Source organism: Labeo rohita, chromosome 13 (genome assembly GCF_022985175.1).
Source record: "Labeo rohita strain BAU-BD-2019 chromosome 13, IGBB_LRoh.1.0, whole genome shotgun sequence".
Lineage (NCBI taxonomy): Eukaryota > Metazoa > Chordata > Actinopteri > Cypriniformes > Cyprinidae > Labeo > Labeo rohita.
In genome coordinates this window covers 21732327-21750432 of record NC_066881.1, presented here as the reverse complement: position 1 = coordinate 21750432, position 18106 = coordinate 21732327, and the positions used below count along the sequence as shown (strand labels likewise).

At 33.3% G+C, this 18106-nt stretch overlaps 1 protein-coding gene across 1 annotated transcript; it reads right to left on the bottom strand.

Annotated features, from left to right (window-relative positions):
- Positions 1–326: 326 nt before the first annotated feature.
- On the bottom strand, positions 327–11167 carry vstm4a (V-set and transmembrane domain containing 4a). The gene is made up of 8 exons (XM_051125288.1): positions 10979–11167; positions 9672–10067; positions 3942–3995; positions 3395–3502; positions 3218–3251; positions 2990–3114; positions 1665–1723; positions 327–821 (listed from the first exon to the last, which is right to left on the bottom strand). Exons 1-8 carry the CDS (start codon positions 11028–11030, stop codon positions 660–662), a joined length of 990 nt encoding a protein of 329 aa, XP_050981245.1. The 5' UTR covers positions 11031–11167; the 3' UTR covers positions 327–659.
- Between the last annotated feature and the right edge of the window lie 6939 nt (positions 11168–18106).

The following is an 18106-nucleotide window of genomic DNA, read 5'->3' as shown; positions in this document are numbered from 1 at the left end:
GTAGGAAATTTACAAAATATCTTCATGGAACATGATCTTTACTTAATATCCTAATGATTTTTGGCATAAAAGAAATACAATGTATTGTTGGCTATTGCTACAAATACACCCCTGCTTCTTATGACTGGTTTTTTGGTCCGGGGTCACATATTTGTTTTTTTAGTTATGGAACATATGTAACAAACAAGGTAATTGGTCTTATAGGACTTATTCTGGTTATATCAGAGGGTTAAATGTTCTTTGATATGCTTCAGTAAACAACACAGTGACGACCTGTTTAAGCAGACATAAATGAGACAATAAATCATTGTGCTCTTTTGCTCATACTGAATCATCCTCTGCTTTTAGAGGAGTAATCTTTATTTTATACAACATAGCAAAAAATAAAATTGTTACATACTTCACAAAATTGCATAATCAAATTCTGCATGTTTGGAGTTAAATCAATAATGCAACTCTAATTTTATTGCTTAAGAAGAGGTCTCAAATTGATAGTTGCATAAATGTGCCCACTTATATAAAAAAGAAAATGCTGCTGTTGTATTACAGATTTTATACTAGTAATACTAGTACACGTGAAATAACGAAACATCAGTATGTAGGTAAAAATATTTTAATCTCATAAATAATTTTGGTATGAAACTCTATACTGTACATATTTACACTTGCTTCTCCACAAAGAGTATTTGGGCATATACAGTCCCTGTGCACTGCGTTTTAGGCTCAAGTTGTGCACATCCAGTCAAGTCTGTTTTCAGCTCGGGCTTCGGTTTCACCAGCTCCAGCTCTGCGTATGTCAGACTGTCCTCTATCACCCTTGGCTTGAGGACGAGAAGAGAACAGGGCGTTTCAGATATATGAAGACTACAGTATGTGGTCAAGAGGAGTTTCTCTGAGGAATGTGGGGTCAGAACAACATGAAATTATAGGTATAATTTTAGGATTGTTCATAGACTGTTCTAACTAGGAGTCTCAAGCATGTCGGAACAACCACTTCATTTGATAAACATATATTTCATATGGTCAAAGGAAGTACTTCTAAAATGGAATGCAAACAAAGTGGACAGAGCAGCAGGATAGACATAGAAGTGTTCTCCAATCCCCTGCCAATCACACTCATTTAAAGAACTCTGTTTTCTGCTAGTAAAGCCTATAAAGCTCATCATCGTTGACCAACCAGATTACAACCGGATTTCATAATACAATGCTGGACCGTAAAATGTTTTCTATTTTTTGCTGTTTTTTCGGTGATGATTTCCCTGGAAACTAATCTAATAGGAATCAAGCATGTTAAATAAATAATCACGCTTCGGAAAGCAATAATAGTAAATAAAATTATAACACCCATAAATGGAGGTTGGTATAGCAATAACTGTGGCGAACATAAAGCTCAATGAGAAAGCCACATTATTTCCCTCTTGCATGTTTCTAGTCTGCGAAAATTCAATTGAGAGGCTAAAGAAAGTGTGTCGTTAGATGCAAATATTATGAAGTGAATAAAAAGATTAAACATACAAAACTGATTATAAAACAAGTAATTTAGCAAGATATACATTTAGGACAATTATGAAACCCTGTCAGCATCACTTAATTATTTTAATGCTTTAGTATGAAAGCAAATAATGCTCTTATGTAACATATGTTCAATAAATTATCATTCTTACCGTTTTTGTAGGTTGTGCCTTTAAAAGTTTGGTTCTACGTGGTTTTCTTGGTACAGGTGCTAAAAAAGAAAAGAAAATATAACATTTGGTAACACTGTACTATAATATTTATAAAACAGTTAACATTAAATTATTTTAATGCATTTATTAACTTGGTTAATGTTTATTTTTACATACACTATCAGTCAAAAGTTTTTGAACAGTCCAATTTTTAATGTTTTTTTAAATTAGTCTCTTCTGCTCACCAACCCTGCATGTATTTCATCCAAAGTATAGCAAATTTTGAAATATTTTTACTATTTAAAATAACAGCTTTCTATTTGATTAAATTTTTAAAATGTAATTTATTTCTGTGATCAAAGATAAATTTTCAGCATCGTTACTGCAGTCTTCAGTGTCGCATGATCTTCAGAAATCATTCTAATATGATGATTTGTTGTTCGAGAAACATTTATTATTATTATTATTATTATTATTATTGTTATCATCAACATATAAATGAGTGGAGTACATTTTTTCCAGATTCTTTAATGAATAATTAGATACCAAGATCAGAATGTATCTGAAATAGAAAGCTTTTGTAACATTATACACTATACCATTCAAAAGCTTGGAGTAAGTATAATCTTTTTTTTTTTTTTAGAAAGAAATTATAGAAATGAATTCTTTTATTTAGCAAGGATGGTTTAAATTGATCAAAGGTGATGATAAAGACATTTGTACATAATGTTACAGAATATTTCTATTTTAAATAAATGCTGTTCTTCTGAACTTTCTATTCATCAAAGAAACCTGAAAAAAATTCAACTCAGCTGTTTTCAACATAATAATAATAGTTTTTTGAGCAGCATATCAGATTATTAGAATGATTTCTGAAGGATCAATGTAATCAGAGTAATGATGCTAAAAATGTGTCTTTGAAATTACAAGAATAAATTGCATTTTAAAATATATTCAACAGAAAACAGTTATTTTAAATAGAAAAATATTTCAAATGTTTAAATGCAGGCTTGGTGAGTGGAAGAGACTTCTTTAAAAAAACATTCAAAGTAATGACTGGTAGTGTATATTAATTTCACTGTCAATAACAATTAATGTATTTTGAAAGAAGATCAATTAGTAATGAACAATTGTATATTTATAAATGAATTTTAACCTATATTATTAAATGCAATAAAATGCTCATTTATGGTTCAAAATAGATTATGCTTTAACAAATTTAACTGAATTGAGCATTAATGTACAGTATTACCCAACGTTTTAATAACCCAGTCATTTTTGATTTGGTGTATTATTGTAAGTTTTAAAGGGTTTCAGTCTGTTACCTTTAGCTGGTATCTGTGGTGGTGGTAGTGGTTCAATGATATCTCTGAGCTGTGGTTTGTGTCGTCTCTCTTTTCTGTGCATTGCAGGAGAGGAGCTGGACACACTGGTTACTGTCTCTCCCGAGCTGCATATATAAACCAGAATGATGTTAGTCTTAGAATCAATCTAAGAATCAAATAATCATTCATAACAGTAACGCAGTGGTGAATCATACTGCATTGGTTTACCTGTTTTCTGGGCACTTCACCAGGTAGTAACTGGCTAGATGGAGATAGAATTAAAAGCATGAAAATATAAATAAATACTTTTTTTATGTATTCTAAAATTCATTTTTGCTCTGGTAACATTATATTATCAAAGTATTATGTAAATGAGTTGGGTTCTAGGTTTAAAAAGCTCATCACCTTGTAGTCTTCGTTTGTGCTGGAGGTGCTGACATGTGATAGTCATGGCAAAGACAAGCATACAGACCAGACCGATCGAGCAGATGAGCACAGCACACAGATACAAATCTGAGAAAGATCAAAGCAAAAAATGACAACAAGCACAAAACAAAAAACTTATTTTAACAAATGGAATTACAATAAATTTCACACAAACTTTAATGTAGTTTTAATTTTGTATATAAATGTAGTTGGATTTTGTAATAATGTAGTAGTGAAAATGCTGTAAAGTATCATAAACCAAGGAAGAATCCTTATTCCAATATGAGCTTGGGCAGAGCTGACCACAAAAATAAACCAAATGCTGTGAGCACACTTGGATTGCACTTGGCTGAATTTGGTTTGGTCCTTCTCCACCAGAAGGGAGGAGATGTAGCACACTAGCCAAAGACTGTCTGACATTGTAAGCTGTGATTCTGTCCACTTTATCAGTGATACAGACGATACTCCAGACTGCAATGAACAACATGTTGCCTTATTTTATTACAATAATAAGGTAACAACATACCTTCAAACATGCGCCATATGACGTCAGCTTTTCCTGTGCTTGGTATATGATGTACTGAAAACATTAAGAGAGACATAAGTAAAGTATATAAAGTAAAATGTAAAAAAAAAATAACATTATTAAAGAAAGAAACTAATATTTTATGAGAACTGCAAGTTAGATCAGTTTTTGTAAGCAAACTGGTTTTGAGTTGTTGTGGATTTTATTGTGATTAACATTTGTATTGCAATTTTACGATCTTAAGTTTAGGGGCAAAACAGAATAATGAAATGTATTAACAATGCATATTTGGCTTAAGGCTCAACCTGGTGATTCTTGCCAACATCTTGTATTCTGTGCAGTTTTTTTGCAGGGTTGTGCTTGATGAGGCTTCAATATGACCAGGCAAGGGCAATTTGTGTTAGAGTCCTCTAAAAATATTTAACCTTTGACCCTGAGAAATGTGGCTTTAATAAATCTATCACAGAAAGCTCATAAACTGCTATTAATACAGACAGCATGCATTACATCAATGTTCAAATACCTTACTCTACTATTAATTACTGTTAATATTTGTTTACCTGGGAAACAAAATTTAGTTTTTTACGAATGTATGGAAAATTATACACTACCAGTCAAAAGTTTTTTAACAGTAAGATTTTTAATGCTTTTTTTTTTTAAGAATTCTCTTCTGCTCACCAAGCCTGCATTTATTTGATCCAAAATACAACGAAATCAGTAATATTGTGAAATATTTTCTGTTTGAATATATTTTATTTTTTCCCTTTGATCAAAGCTACATTTTCAGCATCATTACTCACATGATCCTTCAGAAATCATTCTAATATGTTGATTTGCTGTTTAAGAAACATTTATTATTATCAATATTTAAAACAGTTGAGTACATTTTTCAGGATTTTTTGATGAATAGAAAGATCAGCATTCATCTGAAATAAAAAGCTTTGTAACATGATACATTATACCATTCAAAAGTTTGGAGTCGGGATAAGAAATTATAGAAATTAATACTTTAATTTAGCAAGGATGCTTTAAATGGATCAATAATAAAGACATTTATAGACATTAAAAAGATTTTAATTTCAGATAAATGCTGTTCTTCTGCTCAGCTGTTTTCTACGTAATAATAATAAGTGTTTTTGAGCAGCAAATCAGAATATTACAATGATTTCTGAAGGATCATGTGACTGGAGTAATGATGCTAAAAAATCAGCTTTGAAATCACAGGAATAAATTACATTTGAAAATATATTCAAATAGAAAACAGTTATTTTAAATAGTAAAAATATTTCAGAATTGTACTCTTTTTGCTGTACCTTTGATCATATAAATGCAGGCTTGTTGAGCAGAAAGACTTCTGACTTCTAAAACATTAAAAATCTTACTGTTCAAAAACTTTTGACCAGTAGTGTAATTTCTGTCATCCTTTAATTTTTCTTCTTTAAATGCTTACTGCGTGGCATTTTTTAAAACATGTCAGGTGAGGGAAAATTGCTTGCAGATGTTGAGGGCACTGCTGGACAGAATTACTTTCAAAGATAATTGTATGATATTTAATTAAAATGTCAAATTAGCTGAATAAGATTTAGATCATTGTTTGATGAATCACAGTAAAAGTTCTCACTTTAACAAAACTGTAATTTGTGCATCACTAGCATCACAAAAGAAAAAAAAATTGCCATTGGCCAGCCAAAAACATAGTTCTGCCCTCAAACCAACGCCACTGCTGGAGACATCGTTGTCGTGTTGAGAAGGTTAAGATGTTAAAGAAACGTAAAGGTAAATTAATATACAATATACAGTTAGGGAAAGTATTTTAATATATAAATTGCACATTGTTCATTACAAAAGCAGTGAAAAGCACAAGCCCAGAGCTCTAAAGAAACCCTTCCAAAAGCATTGATTATCAGCATATTAAAGTAGTTTTTAGCACCCTTCTTTCTGTGTTTTGGGTCCCAACGGTTCCTGTTGTGTGTCTCCGCTCACATGACTGTATTAGCACCGACTCTGCTTCAAATGACGACCAGAGTGGCTCCATCCGCAGCAGGTATACAGTTACACATCTGATCTGCATTTTCTTTCAAGTCAAAGCCATTCTATTAAACCCCTGCTAAACTGAAGGGTTCAGCACATTTTCAGATCTGCAGAAACATTGTGCTATTACACTTGAGTGCACAAAGTGCACACAACATCCGAAGTCAAACGAGTGGGGAACAGTGTATGTTTGAGTGCCGCTTTTGTTTTGGAAAAGCATTAAGTCATTTTCTGGCCGACTCTGTGGCTGTAGAGTTGGTTGAAGTGGTTAACCCTGCTCTGTGGTCCTGCTTTGGTTTATGTTTATGGGGTCTCTCAGCTGGTTGACATTGTTTTGCTGTATCTTTCACAAGACAAATTCCCCAGTTTAAGTCAACCTACGTCTTCCATTTCCTTCCTTATTGCCTCTTGTTTGTTTACTGTCTTTCTTGTTTTTTTTTCTTGTGTTTTTGTGTCTCAGATTCGGTTAAGTGGGGTGTCTGTGGTTGTCTAAACCCTACAATAATATTCTGTTGCTTTTATTCTATCAAAACCACATCTTTGAGATATATGCTGATGTTTTTCTTCAAATCAATCATCAGCTACATATGCACTAAATTTATCTCTTCTCTAAACAAAATCTGCTCAAATATAAAGCGATTTCTGTTACTTAGTTTTTTTGGATTTAGCTTCTAAAACGTCAGTTATACAAAGAAATCTTTAAGACGTAATGCCAATGATGTAGAATAACTGTAAATAACTTCCCTTTTTGAACTTTATAAATTATTGAGCTACTTTAAAGAAATAGTCCATCCAAAAATGAAAATAGTGTCATCATTCACCCTGATGTTGTTCCAAACCCATATGACTGTCTTTCTTTAGTGGAACATAAAAGAAGAAATATGACTTGTGCACTGTATTCCAAGTCTTCTGAAAGCTATAATAGCTTTGTTTGAGGAACCGATTGAAATGTAATTTATTATTCACTGAAAATCTTTACATCTGCCCTAGTTCCCGCTGCCACGTTCTTGAGGAAAATAGCAATGTCTGATTCATGAATAAAACGTATCTTTTAAAACGACTCATTCCAGTTCACGAAATCTGTCTGACGTATTCAAGGGTTAGACTGATTCAGCTCTCAAGTTCAACTCTTGATGTTGAACATTTTAGTCTAAAGTGATTTTTAAAAGGCTCTAGTAAATTCTTTAGAATCTCCTTTTGTGTTCCACAGAAGCAAGGAAGTAACTGTATAAATTAAGCAAATAATGACAGAATGTTTATTTTCCAGTGAACTGACACCTGAAAGTGAAAGTAACAAATACGTCTTTGTTCTCTGTATTGTTGCTATAGCATCAGGCAATCGCCGTTTATCAGGCAGATGATTAATCCAATGGATGTTGAGACTTTAGGGACCTCTTGCTGTCCGAACGCCATAGGAAAACTCATAATGCAGCCAGAGTAAATGTTTTCAGTTGCATCCTTGCCAAGTCTCCTCTCTCTGTCCCCACAGCATGTCCAGGTTGCTCTCGTTAACAGCCTCATGGTCTGTTTGTGTTGGCCCAGAACGCATTTATAGTGGAAATGATGTATATATGTGAAAGGTGGAACCCTGAGACTTACAATCACACTGCTAGCATGTAAAAAAAAGGCTATGATGTGAGAAATGGGAACGTTTACGCCTCATTTTCATGTTGATTATTTGAAATTTTATGGACCATTTGAAAACTATTTGGATTTGGGCTTTGAACTGTTGACGTGGAGTAATGTCACTATGTGAATCTGATAGAGTCACTCTTTTGTGATGTTCTGAAAAGACGGACCATCCCCTCTGTAAAAGAGGTTTACAAATAGCTAACAATGAAGTTTGTCACCAGTTGTGGAATTGGAATTGACCCTGTGTTGGATGAACTGAAAGGATTAGTGAACTGGAGGAAACAGCTGTTGTGTGGTTAGCCCTGACAGTGGCAAGACATCACTCTTCCACCACATCCAACTCAACCACAGTGCTCGCTGGCGCTAGTGATTAGTTCCTGAATTAAATGTTAGTTTAAAACTCTGATGCTCCAGATTGCTAACTTGCCTAAAAAGCTTTCACATTGTGCATTTGGTCATTTGCATTTAGCATATATCAATTTTGTAGTATATATAAGTAGCGCAAATCGTGTGTTCACACTGAAAAACACAGTACAGTCTGAAGTATGCTTTGGGCTCAGGTTAGCTAACGTGCTAAAGCTAAAGACAACACCAAATAGGATCAAGTAAAAAAGGTGAATGCTTCAATTTAGTGTTAAAAAATGTGTAGTAGCCTTAAGAAGTCATTTGTGATCCTGGACCACAAGGGTCAATTTTTTGAAATTGAAATTTATACATCATTATCTTTTTTATGGTATTTGGCTGAGATACAACTATTTGAAAATCTGGAATCTGAGGGTGCCAAAAAAATCAAAATATTGAGAAAATTGCCCTTGAAGTTGTCCAACTGAAGTTCTTAGCAATGCATATTAATAATCAAAAATTAAGTTGTGATGTATTTATGGTAGGAAATGTACAAAATATCTTTGTGGAACGTAATCTTTACTTAATACTTTACTTAATGGTTTTTGGCATAAAAGAAAAATCGATAATTTTGACCCATACAATGTATTGTTGGCTATTGCTACAAATATACCTGTGCTACTTAAGACTGTGTTTGTGGTCCAGGGTCACATATATAGAAGTAGGGCCCTATGAAATAAGTCCTATTTTTTTTTCCAAATTCCAAATTCCATTTTTTCCAATTTTAATTTTTCTGGATTCCATTATTTTTTCATTTTAATTTTTCTAGACTTTGTTTTATTGGTTAAATAAAAAAATAGCAATAGCAATCAAAAAGCATGTCTAATTAATTGAAAACATGTAACTTACACAATTTAATTAAAAGTTTACAAAAAAATATGTTTTTTAAGCCATATGAAATCCTTTTTTTCCCTCACATTCAGTATTCAGTATCACATTTTGTATTTTCTATGACTTTTCTGGATTCCATTTTAATGGTTTCATTAAATTTTTATAATCAATAGGACGTCTAATTAGTTGATTTTATTCAGAAATACTGTGTTGTATATTTACATTTTTTTGGTAAATATTCCTTAAAAATAATGTTGTAATAATTGTTTTAGCAGTTGTAGTGCTATCATTACATTAAGTAATATATTTCTGTCACAGTTACTTCAAGTTAAATCAAACTTTTATTTTGACAGTTTGCTGTAAAGAACTTTTAAGTTTCTGTTTGTATATGACATGACAATAGTTTTTCTCAAAAGACACGGTAAAATGCTCATGTAGTGACTCTCAGAGCAGTTCTACAAATTATATTTATGTTCATGTACTCGTACATTATCTGTGCCATTCATTTGCACAGAGACACAGAACATGCAGGATTTAAATTTAAAGTATATTTATAGTTTTTTTGCGGCTTAATATTCACAGACACTAGTCCATATCATGTTTTAATTAAAGTGTATTGACATACTTTTGATTTATTCATCCAAAATTTGGCAAATTTCGTGACATTCCGTGTTATACAGTAAATTCCATTTTTACGACTGAATTCCAAGATTCTGTCCACGTTTTCCGCATTGTGGAAATTATTGTGCCCTATACAGTACTAGAAGGCTAAGTGTGTAGTGTATTGTACATCATTTAAGACATCATTTAAGCTTAAAAAAATCCTCAAGTTACCTCGTAATTCCATGCTCCCTGTTCCATTCGACGAGGCTTTCCACTTATTTCTGTGCTTTCGTATTTCCTGCACTTTACAGGTATAGTTGCCCCCGTCTTTCAGGGACACATTCAGGATTAGCAAGCGATAGATCTGTCTGTCCATTTCTTCCCATAGGTGGAACTTAGTCTGGGGAAAGTGCTTGCTGTAGTTGCCGTAATATTTGGTCTTCTTCATGCCCATCCTGACCACGAGTTGCTCGTCTTCAGGGGTGGGGAAATAGAGCCAGCGTAGCACCAAGGCATTGCTGCTTCTCTTTCTCTGAGACACTAAGCAGGACAAAGTGATGTTGTCTCCCTCCATACACATGCTGACTGGCCCAGGAGTGACGGTCACATTTAAAGCTTCACTCAGCTCTGGGAAAAACATGGAGTACAAGGAATAAAAACATGTTTAGACTTTCTCTGTATTGCTGCTGCTGATGTGTAATAGCTGCAGATGTATTATATCAAACACAGTATATCTGATTTTGTGATTTGACTCAAATACAAACAAGTCATTAGCGATAAGTTTTAAATGTGCAGGGAAAAGAGAAACAAAACTGATTTTAATCATATAAAGAAAACCAGAAAAAGAGATTCCACATTTTTAAAAGTATAAAAAATATTATGTTAAAGGATAAATTCTAATATTTGTCCCTGAGTTTTCTTCATTTGTGATATCTCCTATTCTGGCCCAAATCCATGACCCCTAAAGGGTGTAAAATATCTGAATGCATCTGGGCTTAATATGCTGTGCCAAACAGAAACTACAGGTGGAAAACATTTGTCTGCCTTCTTGAACTAGAGGATAAAGCAGGGAACACGACAACAAGATTGCATCCAGCTGTTAAAAGCCTTTGTCGTGTTTATGTTGCGTCCCAATTACTTGAGTCCCTCAGGGGTCAAACGGGGCTCTGTTTTCAATGCAAAAACCACATCACAAAAAAAAAATTTGGACATAAACAAAAAGCCCACAATAATAATGCAGAGTAAAACCCTGACCTGAAAATGTCTAGTTGCTAGACTGTTCAGAACAATGCAACATTTTGCTTTGTTTTGCACTGGAAAAAAAAGCATATATTTGGAGTAAAACGAGGTCAGTGAACAAAAGTGGAAAAGTTTTGTTTTTTTTTAGCATGCAAAATAGTTTTATGCAGTTACATATGTAACAAATGTAATGCCGTTGTCTGAAAAATCATCCTACTGATCTTGCACCCCCTGAAAGCTATTTTGCAAGTTGTTTCGTCATTGCATATGAAAAGGCCAACATAAACAGACAGTCTTACCTCCAATAAAAGCCCTAGTCAGGAGAACTATCGCAACAGCACAGAGCTTCATTTTGCAGACCCGTAGGCTCCATAAACCCAACTAAACGTCAAGAAAAGAAAGGAGTCCCTGGGATTTTCTCTCCTTTTCTTTCTCTTTCTCCCTCTCAGTGTGTGTGTGTGTGTAATCTGAAACAGTGCGTGCTCTGTTCCCAGTTAGAAACACCCCTCTTTCCCAGTCTTTCTTTTTTCACCCGCTCTTTTTCTTTTTCTCTTTCTCTATCCTGTAATCACTCCCCCTGCCAGTTAAAAGTACGTAGGAAATGTCATTTCCTGAGAGAAACTTTGGAAGCAATGCAATTTTTCAGCTGGACCTACAGCATACAAAAGTAGCAGAAGTGGCCACTTCTTAGAAACGTTTACATCATTAGCTTAGATAATGAGTGAAGTGGACACGTTTAAGAAGAGTAGAAAAAAAAAATTGTTGATCCAAACTCACTTGTTGACTTGTTACTTCTGGTAAGCACAAAGATGATATTTTAAAGTAATGTAAGGTTGGTTCTTTCTTCCATGCAATTACAGTTTGTGACCAAGGCTAAGTTTGTGATTGAAAAACTCATGCACTATACATGATTTATACAAATTATATCAAAGCTTTTGTGTAACAAACTAACCAATTGTCCAAAAAAATAATACTTTTTTTTTTGTATTATATTGAAGAAAGAAAGTCATACATGTTTTGGAATGACATGAGGATATGAACTTTTGCGTGAATTATCCGTTTAAACATTGACTCTTAAAAATATGTCTTCTGTCTGGATTTGTAATGTAGTTTTCTGTCTTCGGCACACAGTTCTTGTCCACCCATCTCGTGGTTTGAAGCATAATGGTTTATTGGGTCGGGTAATGTGCTGAGCTAGTGGTTTCTCCTACTGACAACTGCTGCCAAGAGGAGTTGAATTACACAATGCGCTTATATATAACAACAGAGTATAGGACTACAGCTTAACACGTGTCTTGCCAGCGCAATGCTTTTTGTCATTAATGCTGTATAGTTTGGAAAAAGAAAACTTTCCATTGTTCTTACTGTATCAAGAAAGAATTTATAGCATACATATAGCATGTCGTAATATGCTGTCTGTAGACAAAGTTTTGAATTTCACGGTCTACAAAAATACATGGAACATTATCACCTAAACGAGCACTTGGGCATGAAAATGGTAGTTATTAGTAAACTAGGATTTGATGGAATCAGTCTCAAATTCAGCTGTTTTCAATTTTTTTAAAGCATGTTGCAAAGCACAAGCCACATGATCAGTCTAAACAAGTAGGAATTCTGTGTATAAACAGTTCCCTAAAAATGCTACCACTTATCTTTCAGGACTGTCTCCAACACACTGATTACAACACGTAAAAAAAGTCTTTGGCTACATTCAAAATGGAATAGTAGCATACACTACCAGTCAAAAGTTTTTGAACAGTAAGATGGTTAATGTGTTTTTAAAGAAGTCTTATCTGCTCACCAAGCCTGCATTTATTTGATCCAAAGTACAGCAAAAGCAGTGATATTGTAAAATGTTTTCAGTATTTAAAATAACTGCTTACTGTTTGAATATATTTTAAAATGTAATTTATTCTTGTGAATCAAAGCAGAAGTTTCAGCATCATTACTTCAGTCTTCAGTGTCACATGATCCTTCAGAAATCATTCCAATATGCTGATTTGCTGTTCAAGAAACATTTACTATTATTATTATTATCAATATTTAAAACAGTTGAGTACATTTTTTCAGGAGTCTTTGATGAATAGAAAGATAATTGTTTTTTTATTTTTGGGAAAGAAATTATAGAAATTAATATTTTTATTTAGCAAGGATGCTTTAAATTAATAAAAAATAATGGTAAAGACATTTATAATGTTACAAAAGATTTCTATTTCAGATAAATGATGTTCTTCTGAACTTTATTTATCAAAGAAACCTGAAAAAATTCTACTCAGCTGTTTTCAACATAAAAATAATACGTTTATTTATTTATTTATATATTTTTTTACATTTATTATCAGAATAAAAATCAGAATATTATAATGATTTCTGAAGAATCATGTGACTGGAGCAATGATGCTAAAAATTCAGCTTTGAAATCACAGGAATAAATTACATTTTAAAATACTTTTAAATAGAAAACAGTTATTTTAAATAGTAAAATATTTTAAAATTTGACTATTTCTGTATCTTAGATCAAATAAATGCAGGCTTTATGAGCAGAAGAGAATTCTTTAAAAAAAACATTTAAAAAAATCTTTTTGACTGGTAGTGCACATTTACCTTAATTTGCTATATTGTATTTTTTAAATAACACGTATTATTCTAAAATGTAAATTCAATTTATGCACTCTATGTTGTGGAATACTGTATTGAAAATACATGCATCGGCTTACTTTACATACTGTATACTGCAGAAATAGCAGTATAATGTGAGGCTATACCAAAAAGCATTAGAAAATATAGCAAACAGTCAAAATCAGTATTTTTTTTCAAGCTCATTTATCAGGTTTTTCTTTGCAAAACACCTGTTTTTTTCCTTTTCTAATTAACCAGTTAATCATGCCAGCAAAATGCAAAAGAAACTCAATTCATTTTAAAATAATTACATACCACATTCATTCTTGCTATCAGGACTCTACACTGACTCCATGTGGCTACAACACAGAAGATGCCAGATCCTCTCACATGGAACCAACTCATATGCAAATCGGAGATCCACTTTATGGTTATATACTGAATATAGCTTTTACAGTTCAAGAAGATATAAAAAGGTTCACTTTGTTCACAGTCTGAACATTTTGCAGCAAATGTGTATTAACCAGTGCGTGTGTGCCAATAAAAAGAGTAAATGGTTATCGTTTATTTCATGTTACCCTTAGATAACGTAAGACGCAGTGCTTCTTTCACTTATTCAATTACAGTTTAAGACATTGCCCACCCGCAGACCTGACTCCTGCAGCGAAATCATGCATTTCATATCAGAGTAGATTAAAAGGGCTCATGGAGAGAAGCTCTCAGTCAATCAGTAAGTGGCTTGTTAATGTAATACACGAGTCAGCGGGAGAGACGCACAATAACACACACATCACATCAACAACATCTTAGCTAATACAGGAGCCTCGTAGTCCGGTCTCTGCTATGGACATCTCTGGAATGGTCAGTGCTAGGTACAGTAAGGTGCTTGACCGACCTCCACAGATACCTCTTAAAGTTTTTAATGCGAGTCAAGGACCAGGGGAAATCAAAAGGAGATGCGCTCTCATATCTCTGGTATATGTAGCATCTCGAGGGAGCTCTTGTTAAACTCATTTGGGCCACTCGCAAGGCAACAAAGCAACACAAAGACACCCTTCCATTAAATCACTCGCTCAGTTTGTTTGTTTATTGGCTCTGCCATTAGGGCAAATTATTCTCAGTTAATTGGTTTTATAATTATACCACTGGATATGCAGAGGACCAGCATTGTGGCACTCTAAAAAAGACCCAGCGTGGAAATGGGACTGTTTAATGACCTAGATTATTTACATATTATAGCCTGTTGCGGTTTCCTAGTATCGGTAAACCGTGACGTAAATTTCGGAGAATAAAAAACTCATGAATCACACGATAGTTTGAAACGAGGCTTATTAGCTGTGAGCTACTGAAATACTGTAGTAGGCCCAGTGGATCGGCATTTTAAAAAAGCCCTTAAGATTTAAATTAAATAAAATAAAAAGTGCCGTGTTTACATAAGCATTTGCCACTCAGTATTCATCACAATTCAGTTTCTTCTCTTGCAAAAGCATGCAGGGGAAGATCTATTGACATTTTCATTCAAATGACTATGGGTTTTAATAAAAAGAGACAGAGCAGGCCCCTCAGGAGGGAGTCATTTAGCTCAAGCTTTATTCAGATGGGGGCGGTGGCTGATTAAGTCACAAACCAGCTAATATCCTTGATACAATCAATATCTGAGAACATTACAGGCACCATAAGAAGAGCTACGCGTTATTTTTTCTCAGCGGCATTTTGTAAATGAGCTGGGGAGCTGTGACGTTATTGTAATACTTGATGGTCTAAATACTTTCAGTGACTGTGCTTACTGACTGTGTTAATTATTTGCCTTTGATACACACAGAGTTTATATTAAAGTAACTGTTATTTCAATTAAGATACAAAAACTCCACAACAATTCATTTTGTTTGTATTATGCGGGCTTCATATTATAACACAATGATTAAACATTCTACCTATCTGCCACTGGTTAGATCAATAGAATACCTCGCCCAAAATTCACGTCACCGGTTGAACCAATGTTGCTGCTTTGGACTCCAAAAGAGTTTAGGGCCCTACAATTACCGCACTGGAATCCGGTCACGAAAGTAGAATGTTACGGAATTTGCCAAATTTTGGATGAATAAATAAAAAGTAGGTCAGTACACTTAAATCAAAACGCAATATAGTGTCTGTGAATATTAAGCTGCACAAATACTATTTAAATATAAATCTTGCAACTCAAAGGTCTTAACAGCAACCTGTCAAAATAAAACTTTGGTTTAACTTGAAGAAACTGTGACAAAAATAAATTACTTACTGTAATGATAATAATACTACTACTAATAAAATTATTATTAAAACATCATTTCTAAGGAATATTCAGCATAATTTATTTACACACAACACAGTATTTCTGAAAAAAGAAAGAAAATTAATTTAAAAAAAAATGTTTAGAGATGCCTTTTGATTATTAAGTTTAATGAAACCATTAAAATTTGGTAAAAATAAAACTGAATTTGAGAAAAAAAATTGTATTTCATAGGGCCTTAAACGACTGTTAAACTGTTAAATTTTTAATACATTTTTGTTAAACTGTGTAAGTTTCATGATTTCAGTTAATAAGACACTTTTTCATTAATAACATTTAATTAATAACATTTAATTTGGAAAAAAAATACAACTAAATTTGGGAAAAAGTAAGAGTTCATGTGCTTCTGCTGTGACAGTCCACCTACAAATGGCTATCTTGCAAATGAATCTAAAATATAAATTTTAACATTGATAAATGTACACTCCAGCTTAAAAACAAATGTATAACATTTCAAAATTATTATTGGGAGATATTTTTAGCCATGTCTGTGATTATTAAGATGCGAAAATACTATTTAAATGTGAATCCTTCAAATCAAAAGTTTTTACAGCAACCTGTTAAAATAAAAGTATGGCTTAACTTGAAGAAACTGACAGAAAAATATTACTTAATGTAATGATACTACTACTACTAATAATAAAATTATTATAAAACATTATTTTTAAGAAATATTCTCTAGAAAAAAAATACTAGAATTTGTTTACCAGAAAAAAAATGTAAACGCTCAAAACAGTATTTCTGCAAAATAAAAGAAATAAATAATATAATAATTAGTTTTTTTTTTAAAATAAATTATTTAGAGATGCTTTTGATTATTAAATGAAATAATTAATGAAACCATTAAAATGGAATTCAGAATATTCATAGGGAACAGAATTTGGTAAAAATAAAACTTAATTTGAGAAAAAAATTTATAGGGCCTTAAAATGTAATTTTTGTTAAACTTTTAATAAATTGCTGTTAAATTAAGTGTAATGTAAGTGTCATGTTTTCAATTAGTTAGACATACTTTTTGATGAATACAATTTTATTTAACCATCAAAACGGAATCCAGAAAAATTGAAATGGATTTCATAGGGCCCTAAAAGTTATGCTGTGACAATGTGCAGGTATTGGTAGATATTTTTAGCCATAATAAAAATGAATGAGTGTGCAAGCAGAAGGCTCAATATCTTGAGAACAAGATATTCATTTCGATGCAGTTGTGCAACAATAAACTAAAAGTGTATTAAAAGAGCAATGTTATCTGTTATATGATAAAGCATTCAGAAATATTTGACAAGCGAAATGCCTGTAATTGCAGCATGATCCCATAAATGTCATGTGGGGTGATTCACAGAGGGAATGACCAGTGCTTGGAAGAGACCATTCTACCCTGCTGTGGGGATCAACACCTACCTGATCCTTTAACACCAGACATACATAAGTAATATAATCGGAGTTTTTACAAAAGTACAGTACCCCGTGGAGACCCCTTAAATATTACCTACCCAAAATAGTGATAGTTAGTCTAATATGTAATGTTTTTACACTGAAAAAAAAAAAAAAATTATAATTTATCATTAAGGTAAAAACTTTCCTGCGACTAGTTAGTTAAACAGATTATTATTGCAGTATAAAAAATTAAAAGGACACATTATTGCAAAAGTAATGCAAAAATGTTTATGTATGACAACAAAATTGATGGATTTTTGAATTTTAATACAGTAACTATCTCACATGTTCTCAGCTGTTAGGCTCATGTTGTTTTGGTCATAACATGTCATCTTGTTTGGCTGAGGGTAATGAATTGCTTAGTATCAGGCTGTGAGTGAGTGGTGAGGAAGCAGTGAGCGAGGGTGCAACAACTCTGTTGAGAGCTTAGCAACAGAGCTTTAAAGAGAAGCGAGGGCGGCCCTGCCGCTCCACATGTGAGTGTCCATCACCTTTACACACCAGGCCCTTTGCTGAAGCCAAGACTCCTGGGAAAGAGTTCACTGCACCCATGTCCTATTATAGCAGTGCCTGGCTGCAAAGTTAAGACTGGCGTACAACAGCTTGACATCAGGGGCATTTGAAATCGGATTGACTGAGAGAGGGAGGAGTCGGCTCAAAAAATACCCCCCCTCCCCTATTGTGACCCTTTTATTACCTCCTTTTATTAAGGTAACTGGCAACAGAGACTGTCCAGTTTATATAATTTTCTTATACCTTAATAACTGACTGGTTGAGTTACTGGGCTGACTGCGACTGGACTTGTTTTATATTAAGTGCAGTTAAAATTAGGGAAAAATGCTGTATGGACATGTTTAACTCTTAAAATCCCAAAGAGGGATCAGATATCATCTGTTGACAAGTCAAAGGCACGGTTCAGCCAAAAGAAGTGAGTGACACTTGTTAGTGAAGCAAGCAGCTATTTTTACACCGTGGGCACATGTTCATCTGGTTAGATACATGCTATCCACCACAACAACTCCACAAGTGGATGCATGTTATC

Bases quoted from the DNA above. Each gene is read 5' to 3' on its own strand.
- vstm4a (XM_051125288.1), bottom strand. From the start codon at position 11,030: ATGAAGCTCTGTGCTGTTGCGATAGTTCTCCTGACTAGGGCTTTTATT. The intron at 10,068-10,978 runs GTAAGACTGTCT...TGTTTTTCCCAG, and splicing joins GACTAGGGCTTTTATTGGAG to AGCTGAGTGAAGCTTTAAAT. The intron at 3,252-3,394 runs GTGATGAGCTTT...ATCTCCATCTAG, and splicing joins GCACAAACGAAGACTACAAG to CCAGTTACTACCTGGTGAAG.